General features: G+C 32.8%; 1 protein-coding gene across 9 annotated transcripts in view; it reads left to right on the top strand.

The window, feature by feature from the left end:
* The first annotated feature begins 387 nt into the window (after positions 1 to 387).
* LOC106107647 (POU domain, class 6, transcription factor 2) overlaps positions 388 to 16,065 on the top strand; it is a 123,577-nt gene continuing 107,899 nt past the window's right edge. For 8 of the 9 annotated variants that reach the window (XM_013288597.1, XM_013288596.1, XM_013288594.1 and 5 more), the window contains exons 1-3: positions 388 to 695; positions 5,918 to 6,010; positions 11,697 to 11,783. In XM_013288597.1, coding sequence (XP_013144051.1) covers positions 11,720 to 11,783 — 64 coding nt within the window. In that variant the 5' untranslated portion in view covers positions 388 to 695; positions 5,918 to 6,010; positions 11,697 to 11,719. The remainder of the gene's footprint in view (positions 696 to 5,917; positions 6,011 to 11,696; positions 11,784 to 16,065) is intronic. The other variant, XM_013288600.1, reaches the window with a different exon arrangement.

Below are 16,065 nucleotides of genomic sequence, written 5' to 3'. Positions count from 1 at the left end.
CACACGGCCCGAACACTCTGCGTCTTAAACTAAGATTAAGGCTCCATTTCGATTTTCCTAACGCGATCTCTTGACCGGACGCATCTCACATCCGACTCGACCGCGTCCGCGTCTTCATCAAACGTTGCCTTATATTAAATAATTAAAAAATAATAATTAAAAATTCTATTCGCCTGAAAGTCGTCTATGTGTCTCACTCTAGCGTCCGGTCCGAAGGCATTCGCGCCACGACAATTGAGTTGAGTTGAATTGAATCGAGTCGGTTAAACCGTAAAAATTGTACGGGCGGGCTAGCCGCGCTAGAGCGAGACGGACGGAAGGCGGGTTGGCCGAGACCGCTGCCTTCTTCTCAACTTAGCCGAGCGGCGGCGGCGGTGGCTAGTAAACGTCGGCGTTCTGGCGCGGTCGGCCGTGTTTGTGTTCGCTCGTGTCACGGCCACAGAGTAAAAATAACATTTCGCGCGTCTTTTGACAGCTAATTCGAAAGTTTCCGGTGCGTTCGGAAATCTTAGCCGAGTCACAAGTGTCGTTCTTAGAACGGAATCGAAGGATATTGGAGAGGTAATTTGCAGTGTTAATTATCGGCTCGCGGTGGCCGTTTGAGACGCTACAGTCTGATGAATCAGCGAACGCCGGCTAATTAACAGCGCAGCTACGAAAACAAATCTTGACGCCTTCAACTGCCGCTTTGTATTGTAAGTACTTGTCTAAAGTGATACACGTTACATTACACAATATTTTAGTAATAGTTCATGTGACGATATACTTTATTCTTTAAAAAATATAATTATAATTACTGACAATCAATATCCACTTACGAATTTGACTTATTAAAACGATTACAATTTTGTTAATTTCATTTAACTTGATTACGTCAATATTCGTCGTTCGATTTTTAAAAATCTTGTAAGAACAAAACTTTTTTAACTTCTCCTCGACATTTGACAGTTGTCAACCTTCTGCCGACACTGATGGCCGCTTTGTTGTAAATTAAAAGAAAAAAGTTTGATTAAAAAAAAAGTTTTGTTGTTTTTTTTGTCGCGATAAAGTGTAAAAGGTGTCTACGGGGCGGGGCGTGCGCGGCACAAACAGCTGATTGGTTCGAACTCGTCATGTGTTCGGTTTTTCGTAGGTATTACACACGTATTTGTTTAAATTTTACCCGACCGGCCATCGATAGTGTGTCTCAAAAAGCACGTGCACCTAAACATTAACTCAAAAATCGTTTAACAACCACGTAATTTCACTTATCAAATCAGGTAAGCTACTTCATACAGTTTATTCTTATGTCAAGTAAAAGGACAAAGCAAAATTAGTAACTTAACCTGTTAGTATAACTATTTAAGAGACCAACTTATATTGTCAAAAAATCGAAAAATCATGTTTACTCAAAAATGGTTAACTTTTGTAAATAATGCATATGGGGGTCAAAGTTGTCACGGATGAACCCCTTCTATCACGACTGAAATGTCAAAATTCAAATCCACAAATAACAATTCCTTTCTTGATGTTGGCAGCAACTTATGGCCTCTTTCCCAAATTAGGATTTTTATCCAAAATATTTTACCCCCTAAGTTAAATGACGTGAAAATATATAGCCTTAAGCGTGACGTAAGTGTAGGGTTTTATTAAAAAAAATATTCTAAAACATGCTGTAATTGCTGACATCTTAGGCAACAAAGAAGTGTGTGTTTACGCTTTATTATAATAGTATAGATTATAGATATTGTAAAAAATGTGTATCGAATTAAATAAGGCTAAATAAATAAAAATGTTCCTAGATTATTAAAATTTAAACACTGAAATTTTTCAATACAAATCTATAGATAATAAATTGCATTGTAAGCTATTAAATATAATATAATTTCTTATTTCAAAAATTAAAAATAATATTAATTTTAATCCTAAGACCTTCATCACACATCTCATATGTAAACTAATAAAAAAAATTGTGTAGTACTGAAATTTCTACTAAACTAAACTAAATTACAAATCTTAAAAATCTTACAAAACAAGTACCAAAACTTCTAACCAAAGAAACGTCAAATTTTATACAAAATTTTATCAAAAATTAACCTTTCTGTTAATAGTTAGATAAACGGCCGAACATTGAAACGAATTATAAACACTTCTTCGTAAACACCTTTTACAATCTGACACTTTAACATTGAAATGTAATTTGAAGTTTAAATGTGGCCTTATCAGACACTGTTACAAATAAAATTGTCGGTTCAGTATTCGGACGATTTTTTAATAAAATAAATATCTAATGTTATATAGTGGTTTTAGAAAAAGGGTTTTTCTGGAAACATTAAAGAACTAGCGATACATGTAAGACGCATACATTGTAGATAGAGAACATTTGGGCTTCAGTCTGGAACAAGACATAATAGTATTCTAATAAATGAAATAGTTTTTTGAGAATAACAATCTGCTTGTTGCAAATTTATCAAATTTTATTGACAGTAATCTTATACCAGCCGTAATAACATTTTTATTTCTTTCATTATCTTCATTATCCTGAGATAACAATAGATTTTTATAAAATGTGCATTAGAAACCCACTATTACATCAACTGTGATAAAATATTGAATTGTCCATAAACATATCCCAATATCACCCTGACCACAATATGAAAGATATTAAATTGATTGTATAGTTAAATTTACGATCAATTATTAATAATAATTAATTCAATTACATTAATAATACATTAATTTTTATTATTCAGTGAACAAAAACCGTTTCATTTAGCGAAATATCCATATTTATTTCCCAACAGTATTAAAATAATTTGTTTCCATCTAAAGTGGAAACTTACATTGTGATAGCCTGACCTTGTATTAAAATGTCATCAGAATGTTAATAAAAATAACTATTATCACTATCAATTTATATGCATATTTAACTGTTTGAAGTATACTAGATTACTTACACACTTCCCCATCATCATCCCCCCTTATTCTATTCCCGTAGGGAGCAACAGGTTTTTGTCCTCCACGTATCTCTTGTCATCTGTCATCTCGGTCATCACTCCCATCTTGATCATATCACTCTTCACGCAATCCATCTCTTTCTTAGTCTACCTCTACCGGTGTACTACACTCATAACTAACTCAACACACTTCCGTTAACAAATTATATAGGAAACTAGTTGTTGCCCGATATTTCGTCAACAATATTAAGATAAAAAAGCCTATAAGAGCACGTCTATGTCACCTACTCTTTAGTAAAAGTCTGGTCGAAATTGGCCCAGCCATTTTGGAGTACCCGGAATACGATTTTCCTCATCAGCAAAGCAACTTCTTCCCGAAATTTGGAATTTTTCTTTTGATATTACAATCAGATACTTCAATTTTATTACATCTATAGAGGATAATCAAAACAGGAAATAAACTTAAAAAACGAAAGAATTATTTCATGTCACATCTTTAAAAAGTTTACGCGTCATTTCCCGCCAACTTTATTATTGTGAATCACACGAAATAAATTTATAAATCATTTCATATTCCTAGTTGAGGATTAATTTGTCCTCATTCTAAAGCACTGTATCGCCAATTGTTGTAAGCAGTATGTTTGCCGGCCATCCGTTTTTTAACATTAAGACGTTTCGAGTGGAAACATCGCGCCATTTTACGACACGGAATACCGTCTGACATCAACTTTTATAACCGTTTGAACAATTACGTCTAATCAGAGCCTCTTCCATCCCGCTCTTGACCCACCAGATCGCCGCGTGTGTGAGTAGGACGACCTGATCCACTCAGCTACGCCCATCAATGTCTAATTGCTTTTATTATTTTAAGGCATCGTAATCATTATGGCCGCAATAAAAATTGTAATTACTTCTCATTAGTTCAATTAAGAATTTTCTAGACACGGTATAGTTGATATGATTGCGAAACGGTTCGATCTAGTGATGCATTGTTGAGAAAGTGGCATTTTATTACTCTTGCGCTGGTAACAAGGGAATTGTCTATGGTCTTCGGGTGAAATCCGATTCCGATAATCGATATAATCTTTACGAGCGTCAGACACGGCTTATATCAATCAACATTAATGATCGCTCGAAATATGGAACTAATCGATGTTTTTTAATTTTTAATATCCATAAGTTTAAAACGTTTTATAGAACATTTGTGAACGCCGACACTGGTAAAGCTATTCCAATGTAATAATTTTAATTTAACTATTCTTAGAAACCACATTCAATCAATCACTAAATAAAAGTACTTATTCAGTCTTAAAACTCTTGGGAAAACTATTATTTAATAACTTTAAAGACCCACTTTTGAAAAAAGACCTCCTATGCATATTAAAATCAATCTAAACATATCTCGATAATGCAATGTTTTTATTTGTAATAAAATTATCATTCAAAACGGCACTAGTAATTCGCTACAACCGTCAATAAATTAATTTTTATTTCAATCGCGTTTAAGTTACAAAAATTGAATATTAAAAATCAATTACATTAATATTCTAGCGGTCAATTCATTCGCATAAACAATAATATTAAATTGTTAATTTCAAATATATTTTAACCTCTTTGTACGTATTTATTATTGGCCACAAACAAAAAAGAAACATCACTTACATACTGGCTATACGCAATGACAAATGATAAAAAAATATAAAAGTTTCCGCACGGCGTCGGAGCGAGGGAAACTTGAGGTAAAAAGTTTGAGGCACGTGACTAACACGTGGTCTTGAGTGAAAAATCCGCGCAGCCCCGGCTCCTTGCGCCGCCCCCTCCCACGCCGCGTCACCCCGCCCGCCCCGCAAGGACTTGAGGTTCAACCTCCGTGATAAGCGTTAGCGATTACTACAACAGGAAAAATGACATAAACAATAAATCTATACTAATATTATAAAGGGGAAAGATATGCATTTTTATGTATTTTAATAATTCAAAAGCTATTGGACCTATTTCAAAAAATCTTTTACCGTTTAAAAGCTACGTTATCAGTGAATAACATAGGCTACATTTTTATGGGCGAAGTTGCGAGCGACATCTAGTAAACTATAACATATTGTATCGTTTGTTACTTATATTAACTATTTATTATTATTATCTTATTAATTTTGTTTTATTTTAGTAAGGTTATATTTAATGTCGATATTTAAAATATATTTTTATATTGTTAAATATAATGACTTTTAAATAATTTTATTTCAAAAACTAAATGTAAACACAAGTAATGTTAAATTATTTTTAAAGCATTATTATGGCAACACAGTCTACTGTCATGTCATGCCAGTAGGGCAATCTAACTTAAGAAAAACTTTATCCGCTTAAGCTAATAAGCGCGTGGGCTTAGATTTAAATCTGTCGCAATCTAAAGGTTTTCTACGGAAGTACTTTCACTTGTTTAGTTTAGTTTTAAATTTCATGTTATTTTAAGAGTTGCCAGTATTTGATTTGCATAACTGTTACTTTTGAGGTTATTTTAAGGTAAAAAACATTTAAATACTTTTAAGAGTTATTAATTAAATCATGTTATGATCTTTCTGTTTCATCAAAAAATATCAAAAAGTTTATGTTTAAGTAAGTGAAAAGGATCACGATGTATCAATCCATCTGTACCTACGTAATTAGAAGATGAAAATCCGAATAACCTTGGGTTTGATTAATAAAATAGCAGATCAACTGATAGGTAAAACAAAAAAATCGTACTTCATACTCATACTAATGTCCTAAATGCGAAATAGATGGATGGATGTTTGTTAGAGTTTGTAATTTAAATGGCTTAACGAATTACGATGAAATTTGGCATAGAAGTAAAGGATAGTTTGAAAGAACACTTAGGCTAATGGCTTTTGTTTTTTTTATTCCATACTCGAGGAGTCGCGGGAAAGCTAGTACAGTTATAATTATGGGTTCCCATTTTCTAAAAATGTGTATTTATTTGACAGTAACGTGAAAGGCAGCGGCCGGCAGCAAGCTGTTTTACCCTTATCTGAAGACGTCCTCCCTGCACAGGGACTTCCTGTTTGCCAGTGGCTCCGGTAAGTATTTCATATAACATTCTTACTATTGTTAGCAAGACAGCAGTCAAAAGGTTAAGGGGACAAACGAGTCAGGTCTTAATTGTAACGTTTCATCAATGGGGGGTAATGTATTACATTTCATGCAAAATAAATAAAGTAATGTTTGACCACACATATTGTTATGTGGTCGAATGCTTAAGGCTATAAAATTAAACTCTAAAAGATGGTAAAAATATCATATCTAAAGTCGCTTACACAGTCATTTTTAACTATAGATGTATAGGGCTTAAAGTGTATGTAGGAAACATTATAACAGTACAGTTCCACTGTTTGTTTAACATAAACAAATTAATCTTCATTGATAAGAAAAGCCTCCACAGTAAACACGAGCCTCATGCGGACAAGAAGCCTTCGCTAGCAATTTTTTTATTATTTACTAGCTGTTCTCCTGCGGCTTCATCCGCATGAAATTATGAAAATTTTATTTTATTGTTTACATTTGTCAAATTGTCAATAGCAAATGTCAAAATGACATGACATGACAAACCTTAGCAATCTTGCTTTCTTGATGTTGGCAGCAACTTATGGTCTCTTTCCCACATTAGGGTTTTTATTCAAAATATCTACCCCCTAAGTTTAATGGCGAGGAAATATATAGCCTAAAGCATGACGTAAGTGTAGGGCTTTTTATTAAAAAAAGGATTATTCAAAACTATGCTGCAATTTCTGACATCTTAGACAACGAAGAAGTGTGTGTTTACACTTTATTATATTAGTATAGATTTCTTCAGGACTGAAGTTTTATAAAGCCATATTGCCTTAATGGTCTCTTAATATACCAATGATTAATATTGTAATTATTTTATAGTAGTGGCAACCCTAATAGGGTTCAAAAAAACAAATAAATAACACATAACAGTTACCGTTTCACACATCTATAGAATGCTTTATAATCTTGTACTCGATCCCTCCGTAACGCTTATAAAAGTCCATAAAAACTATTAACTATGAATTATGTGTGTTTCTTTACTGTTCTTAACGAGTGATTCCTATCTATTTAAGATAGCAGCATAAGGAAAAAGTACTGTTAAAAATGAATATGCAATTAAAAGGATCAAAAGAATATTTTGTTATGAAATGGTTGTAGTGAAGAAAAATATTTTTTTAATTATTCAATCGATTTTTAAACCCTTTAATGTATTCTGAATGCTTTTTAGTATGAACATCAATAATAGTTTATGTAATGACTTTTCTTCGGAATGTTTTTTAAGCATATTTGAAGAGTTTTATTATTTTCTATTTGATGTTTTATTGAAATTGTACTTAAATGTTTATTAACGTTGTAACCCACATTTAAAGTATCAGGTTTAATTCTTATAATATCACTAGTGGAAATAAAACAATCATCTTGGTTAAAACCTCGTTATTTGCACTCGAAAATGCTAAGTTTCTTTGCAGTTTATAGTACAAAGCATATCAAAACCACTTATTAACACTTTCCATACTACTGATTCCTAAGTTCACATTAAGAGCGGGCGCACATTTTTGACTAAACTATTTCATAACTGTTGTGCGATTGTCGATTGTTTCAGTCAATTCAACTGTTTATTTGCACTAAAATCGAGTATTGTGCACCTCTATATGACCTAATAGGAATCGAAAACGACTGAAGTTGTTCAATAGTTTAGTCAATGCGTAAAATTGATGACATTATCTGATAAATAATGTCTGAATGTTTGTGTTATAACTCATGTAATAAAAGCTGTGAAATGAAGTGTTAATTACCGCCAACATTGTTAAGATCATAGCGAGAGATGTCGACACGCGACAATATGTCCTAGCGTTGCCAAATTTCTTTATCCAGAGATTTCTAAATTATTCTATAGTACTTAAGTAGTAGATATTGATGTTATAGAAATACTTACGTTTTGTTAAGTTACGGTCAACGTTTCCATGAAAAGCTATTTTAATATTTACATGAATTCGAAAATTATAATTCTATGTTCCCATTTGCACTTCAATTCGTATGAAATGTTTATAACAAAGCCGTTGCAATACCAACACTGAATGATGAACATTGGTGAGCGTCTTTAAAGTTTAATTTTAGACAGCGCTCGCCGCGGCGAGGTTCAGTCGACTGCGCGATTAGATCGCCTCCGAGAACCGGCCATAAATTCAACCCTAAAACAACCGCTCTGTTTAGTTTGGAAGCACCATCCCAGTAATTATACAATAATTCATACTTTAATAAATACTAATAAATCGTTCCCTCAGCGCCGTCGCCGCATCGCATTATCGGCCATTATTACACGATGTAATTACAGACGATAAATTACCAAATAATACATCAATCAGACGTGTTATAATTTCGTTATTATTTTTTTTCTACTCTTCGGTATTATTTTATCGAGCGGTGGGCAATTTTATTAAAATTATAATGCGGCGCGCGGCATAAATTGGGGTAGCTTCGGGCTAACCCGAGCTTTAATTATATACGTAATATTTAATGATATACTCTCATAATAAGCTACCTGATATTCATGGTGGGCATAAATCAAATATTTCATTAAATTTCTCGAATCGGCCGCAACCCTTCAGTCGGATGCTGTTATTAGTCTGGTATAGGATTGCTCGCGGAATCTTGCCTCAAAGCCGGTCTACTTTTTAGCTGGTAAATTTCTGGTGACGTTGATGAATGGGACCGATTTGAAGCGTGCATAATTGCGGTTTTGCCAATTTTATATTGTTCACCTGAAGCCGGTTATTTATTCTAATAGGGTAAACAATTTGATCGTTGATAAAAAAAAGAATTAATCTTTTAATTTTGTTTATATTGAATTTCATATGCTAATAATAGTAGTAGATTTGTTATGTAACTTTTTTGCCCTTTGGTTATGAAAGAAAACGTTTGTTTTGAGACTGGAAACTTAACCTATAAAACTCATGTCATCACCTCTTAAAGAATCTACTCATCAAAGTATAACAATCATTAGTTTTACAACTGAAACTGAAAAATTATGTACGTTTTCATAAATTAATTGAAAGGTAAAGTTGCTTCGTTTGTTGTAATTTGGGAAACTGCAGAACTAATAGAAAACATTCTCGGTATTTCGCTACTCTCTGTTTTAACAAAGACTACTTTTTTTTAACAAAACAATAATTTAAACTTCTATACACTAGGGAAATTCGTAACTATAGGATTCACATAAAAAATATACAAAATCCATTAGAATTGAATGTACACACTTATCTCTATCTTTAACAATTTTTAGAACACTTTAGATTTCACCAAAAAATAGCATTTATTTTACTCAGATTTGTGATTAATCAGAATCCTTTTAAAAATTCGTTATTTTTCTGACCCTAACTACTTTTTAATATTTGAGAACTATGACGTCACAACACAGGTCAGATTATTGCTTGTATTTGCGATTGAAATTGGACCTTTTTATATATGCATTGCACGCGACTTTTTCCGCACGTAATTAAAAAAAAAACTTAACGAGAACTTATGGATCCAGTATATCTTTTATATGTTTTACATCTGTGCGAGATCCGTTAAGCCGTTTGAGATACATTGTAACATATATCCATCCAAACTTTGTATGAATTATGATTATAGAATGCTTAGCTTCATAGATAGCGATTTAAGTGCTGCCATCTATTCTTTTTAACGTCATATACGTAGATGTAATTGTATTAAATCATAGTAATACAAACACAGAGTACCAATTAGTTAAATAAGTCGGAAGCAGATACTTGCTTGGTGCCGTCATTACGTTGTCAATTTAGGGAGCAAATTTTAACAATCGCTATAAGCACTTACATCCTCCTATTGAAATAGTAATAGTAAATAGAACGAGGGAACTTGATTAGTCAAGGCTTTAAAGCAAAGCACGATATTAGATACAGTCAAAGAATTATATTTGCTTACCACTTGGGATAGAAAACATAGCAAACTGACAAGTTTTCGGTTTAATTGCATGGTGGACATTAAATGATTTTATACCAATCAGTAGGAATAAATGACCTCTACTGTATTAGGTAGTTTTTTTTCGTTATATGTGTCTTCAGAAAAAAAATCTTCCAAGTCCATTTCTAATCGACTTCCCAAAAGAAGGATGTACTCAATTCGTATGTATGTTTTTTTTTATTTTTTTCAAACGAACCTGAGTCAATATTAGAGCGCGCGCACACCTTTGACTAAACTATAGCACAACTGTTGTGCGATTGTCGATTGTTTCGCAGCCAATTCAACTGTTTAGTTGCATAATCGTAGTGTGTTCACCTCCCAAGCTCATAGGAATCAAATCGCGACTAAACAATTATGCGATAGTTAACTCAAAGGTCGTAGTATATTATTTATCCTGTTAGAGTTGCGTTTTGTAAAGACAAAAATCATACGCGGATACAATTAGCGCTTTAATCAATTTATTGTATTTATTTCCCAACCTGTCCTCATAAATAAGCACAAGGTTATACGTGATTTACGAAATTTAATATAATTAAGGAAATATGCGTCATTATGCGATATGAATTTAACAAATATTATGTCAAATATGTTGATATTATCTTGTTATATTATTAAGAAGATTCGTATTTTTGTATGTATTGAAATAACTCAAAAACAACTGGGCCGATTTTAAAAATTCCTTCACCTTCAGAAAGGTAATTTATGTATGAGTAACATAGGCTATATCTTATTATTACTAATCTTAGGAACTATTAATAATTAATAATACTTTTGGTAATAGGTTGACAAAAGGGCGAACGTAAGTTTTGAACTTTAAAATATTACGCTTATGAAGTCGCGGGCAACAGCTGGTATATCATAAAAAGCTACCTTACTGAATATAATAGGCTATATTTTTAATTTCACGTGGACGAAGTCGTGAGCAATATCTAGTCGCACATAATACCATCATTTATCAATCTATTTTTTTTATGGCCAGTGACTGATTTTACTTTTAATATACTAATTTTAATTGCGTGCAAAATAAAAAAAAAATTATGTTATCTGCGATAGTTCGAACAGTCTTGTTCTTATAGAGTCCATACTAAAAGATCTATTTAAAGTCTATTTAATTAACCTCTTTAAAGTGTTATGCACGTATTAACTCATAATTACTACATTTTCCTTACATGAGACTAAAAATGTCGTAACGTGTTTAACAATGTTTTTTTACCTGGGGTTTCCCTGTACAATCTTGAACGAAACTAAAACCTTTAGGACCATTAAATATAGGAATGTACATATGTTTTAAAAAGTAAGAAAAGGTAAGGTTATAAGACTGTTTCCAACGAACCTTGTAGAAAAAGCGTGTGGTGGTAATGTATTTTATGTTTCGTAAGAAGTCGCAACAATTCAGTTACTAATTAGAGGTATACCTAGAAAGAGAAAAAGAGATGGATGGATTGCGTGAAAGGTGACATAATCAAGAAGGGAGTGATGACTGAGATGATAGAGTTATTTGAAGGACGAAACCCGGCGCCCCAACCCTACGGGAGTAGAATACTGTAGAGGAGATGCTGACTTCTTCTACGTGTTAGTGGTAGTTTGGGCCTCTTCACTCAAATGCAACTCTTTCAAGCCTTTAAAATAACAGAATCTCACCGTCAGTGTCATCTGTTTCACTCCCGCTTTTTTCTCTTACTAAAGAATATCTCTCCAAACCTCCTACAACTATTCTTTTTCTTATTTCAGAGGCCATTGCAATCACAGCCTTTATGAAAAATGAAAATCCCTATGCGTGGTTATCGAATGAGAGGGACATTGAAACTAGGAGTTATCGTAAGGAACATTTTAATTTTTTTAAACCCAAAGACAAGCTGCGTAGTTAAATAAGAATAAATATTACTATATATTGATAACAGGAACTGTAGGCTTTCACTGACATTTAATAAAGACGTGATTATGACTTGAATTCTCTACGGCCTTAGAAAAAAGAACAACAAGGATAAGGATTCTTATTTATGAGTGTTTTCGATTGGTTTTGAATCTCTTTTTCCAGAAATAGTAAAGCCTCTCTAAGACTTTCTTAGTTCTTGTAACCATATTGGTCATCATTACAGATGTTATCCTTCTGTAGACTATCCATCGATGCTTTAGCTTACTATTCATTAATTTCTTCTTATACCTTATCTGTAATGTATCATGAAATATTTATAACTTCCCGTAATTCGATTATGGAATGTCATATAATACCGGTTCTTAAATCGTAATGACATTAACTTGGTTGTTTTTTCTCTTTGTCGTATTTTAATTGTGACTGAAGATAACGTGAGTTTCATTAACTTCGAATTAATAGCTCATTTGTGACGTTGTTGATATTAACTTTATTATTAAATAAATAATTCTCTTTAATTATTTACGTTTCGTGTAACAGTTTCTTGCGGTATATTACAGTTTGTTTGAATTGATTATTAATTTTTATGAAGAAACGGTATAGCATCTTTAGTTCACTATTTTAAATGTTTGTTGTTTGCTTTGGATAAACATTGTGAAAATAAGTAAAAAGAGCCTGGTTCAAAAATTCGATTAGTTATTTTTTAAAATAGTGATGAAAATAGTTCACTTACGAGTCTCAAGCACTTAAAACTATTTTATTACATTAAAATATCACCTAGAGTCAAGACCATCACCAGCTCACTATACGTCCCCACCGAGGGGCTCGGAGCCTACCCTAATATGGGGTGACTAGGCCATAGTCAACCACGCTGGCCCAGTGCGGGTTGGTTGACTTCACACATCTTTGAATTTCTTCGCCGATATGTGCAGGTTGCATCACGATGTTTTCCTTCACCGTAAGAACGTCGGGTTAATTATGTACATATGAAAATTCGAAAAATCGAAAATCACATTGGTATATGGCGGGAATCGAACCCAAGACCTGTAGATTACAAGTCAAATGTTCAAACCACTGAGCCACCGACGCTATAAGAGAGAGTCAAGACACCTAAACTATAATCTCTATTGATAAATGTTTAAGTCTATGTTTTTTGGTAAGATAATATTTAAAATAAAATAGTAACAGTCTACACACTACTTAGATATGTATGTCAGCAATCATAGTATATCTTTGAATAATCCTTTTTTATAATATAAAGCCCTACACATCTATACTATCATAATAAAGCATAAACACACTTCTTTGTTGCCTAAGATGTCAGCAATTACAGCATGTTTTTGAATAATTCTCTTTTTAATAACAAGCCCTACACTTACGTCACGCTTTAGGCTATATATTTTCACGCCATTAAACTTAGGAGGTAAATATTTTGGAAAAAACCCTAATGTCGGAATGAGACCATAAGTTGCTGCCAACTTCAAAAAAGCAAGGTTGCCATAGTCATCGTGTCACGTCATTTACACATTTGCAATTGATAATTTAACACATGTAAACAATATTATAAAAAATTCATAATTATATGCGGATGAAGTCGCACGAAAACTGCCAACATCAAAGAAACAAGTTTGTCATGGCAACGATGTTTGTTATCCAATATCAAAGGCATTTGTCATTTGTGCATTTGAATTTTGACATTCGCAATTGACAACTCAAATGTAAACAGTAAAGTTTTCATAATTTTATGCGACTGAAGACGCACGGGAACAGTGCATACAAGATAAACAAAACTCTATGCGTGTTAACAATTTGTACGGTACGTCGTGGTAGTTCAATTCGCGAATTATTCAATTGACGACCTTAAGATCTTTATACTGGGTGTTGACAGGAGATGCCAAATTATAGATATCCTGAACACTTGGAGCGTGACACGTGCGTGAATACATGTGACATAGTGATGGTTATGTAAACTATTGTAAGCCACATTGATTTACTCAATGTTTTATGCTGTTTTTAATAACTTGATAAGTGTTAATTATACTTCATCTAATCTAACTTCTAATTAATATTATAGACGCGAAAGTTCGATGGATGGATGTTAGTTAGAGTTTGTAGCCTAAACGACTGAACGGATTTGGGTAAAATTTGGTACAAATGTAGAGGATAGTCTGGAAAAACACATAGGCTACTCACTTTTGTTTTTCTTAATTCCACGCGGACGGAGTAGCGAGCGAAAGCTAGTACTAATAGAAATGCGAAAGTTAAGATGGATATTTGTTAGAGTTGTAAACAGCTGAACGGTTTTGATGGAATTTGGTATAGATGTAGAGGATAGTCTGGAAGAACACACTCATTTCTTTTATTGCACGCGAACGTTGTCGCGGGAGAAAACTGGTTTCTATATAAATGTGAAAATATTGTTATGAAAAAGAATAACTTTAGATTTTGGTTACCCATCATCGTTTATTTTTGATATATTCCAATGCCGTTAGAAATATTACCACTGAGTAACATAGGCTACATTTATGACTAGAAAACTATTGGCAAATATTTTTTTTTACAATTCAGTGATGAAAAGACTATTTAATCTTCATCGCATTTTGCTGAAGTTAAACAACTGTGTATAGTATTTAAACGTTGCTATTAAAATGTTTTCTTGATATCGATGTATGAACGCATCGTTATAAAAAGGCCTCGCAAAGCGCAAGAGCCAAGTTCTAATTAAAATGATTAAGTTAATGGTCTTCGTCATTAGCGATTTTAATTTCAAATAGTCTATTTTTTTGGTCCGTCGCTAATAACAAGTCGACGCAGTTTTACGATTGCTAACGCGATTTTTAACTTTTATGAGCGTTGTGATATTGTTTAAGTTTTAGGGATCAGTGGTAATAAAATTGCATGTGATAAAAATATATTTACTTGAAGTAAAATGTAATAGAACAAACACTTCATTATCAGCTCACTATGCGTCCCTATTGAGGGGCTCGGAGCCTACCCTAAGTAGGTAGGCTACAGTTACGTCGCCCCCCTGCGTGTTGACATCACACCTATCTTTGTATTCCTTCACAGATAGGTGCAGGTTGCATCACGATGTGTTCCTTCACCGAAGTTACAATTGCTCATAGACATCTTCAGTTCATTCAAGTGTTGCAAATCAATTGCCTGACCTTCCAGTCCCTAGAATAGGAATCCTTATTGGAATCGGGTGAAAGGGACGGACGAAATACTTCTACTTTACACCTGTCTTCTTTGTATGTACACTGTTCGTAGAAACAGAACCTTACCTAATTCCATTTACTAAATAAACTCTCTTTCTTTTATAAAATGTAAGTATGATATGGTTTTTTTATTAATGTGTTTTTTAAATTTTGTTTCTTTGTGTTTTTATTTATTTATATGTAACATATTGTGATCATCTTTTTGGTTACTACATAATCTTCTTTTGACTAAGGATAACTAAATTCGAAATTCGAAATCCGTAATTTTAAGTTAAGTTCATTCAAAATTTAAGAATAAATACGAGTACTTGAACTGAAAACATTTGTAGAGAGACAAATTTTCTAAATTATTGTTAAGCCTGTATAATTGACTTAATCAACAATTAAATTATAAGTTGAATTTGCAAATAAAAAGGAATGGATAACTACGAAATAACTGAATTAAATCCTTCATTTGGAGATCTCTGTCTTAGTCCGCGCAGACGGGGGCGCGAAGAGCTACGAAAGTTTAGAGTGACCACCAAAAAAAATTTTGCGTTTCGTTTTAGGTTTGTTATTGTTTTTACATATATATTTTCTTGTTACATTGATTTAAATAGTTAATATGAATTTCAGATTTATTTATAAGTCTTGGTTCGTAATCTATATTAATATTATAAAGAGGAAAGATTTGTATTTTTGTATGTATTGAAATAATTCAAAAACTGCTGGGCCGATTTTAAAAATTTTTTCACCGTTAGAAAGATAATTTATCAGTGAATAACATGGACTATATTTTATAATTTCACGCGAGCGAAGTCGCGAGCAACAGCTAGTATCTTACATTTTACTAATATTATTAATGTGAAAGTTGGAATAGATGAATGTTTCTTAGTACGTATTTAATTATAAAACATTTCGATATCTAAATATTTTATTGACGTGGTAAGATACAAATAAAGTAATACATTTATTTCTGATCTACTTTAGAGTTTCGTAGGTCTATGCTGTAAAGGACCCAGACGGACGT

The sequence above is a fragment of the Papilio polytes genome, unplaced genomic scaffold (genome assembly GCF_000836215.1).
Source record: "Papilio polytes unplaced genomic scaffold, Ppol_1.0 DF821956.1, whole genome shotgun sequence".
NCBI classification, from domain to species: domain Eukaryota; kingdom Metazoa; phylum Arthropoda; class Insecta; order Lepidoptera; family Papilionidae; genus Papilio; species Papilio polytes.
Note: the sequence above shows the minus strand (reverse complement) of the source record. Positions and strands in the feature narration are given on the sequence as shown.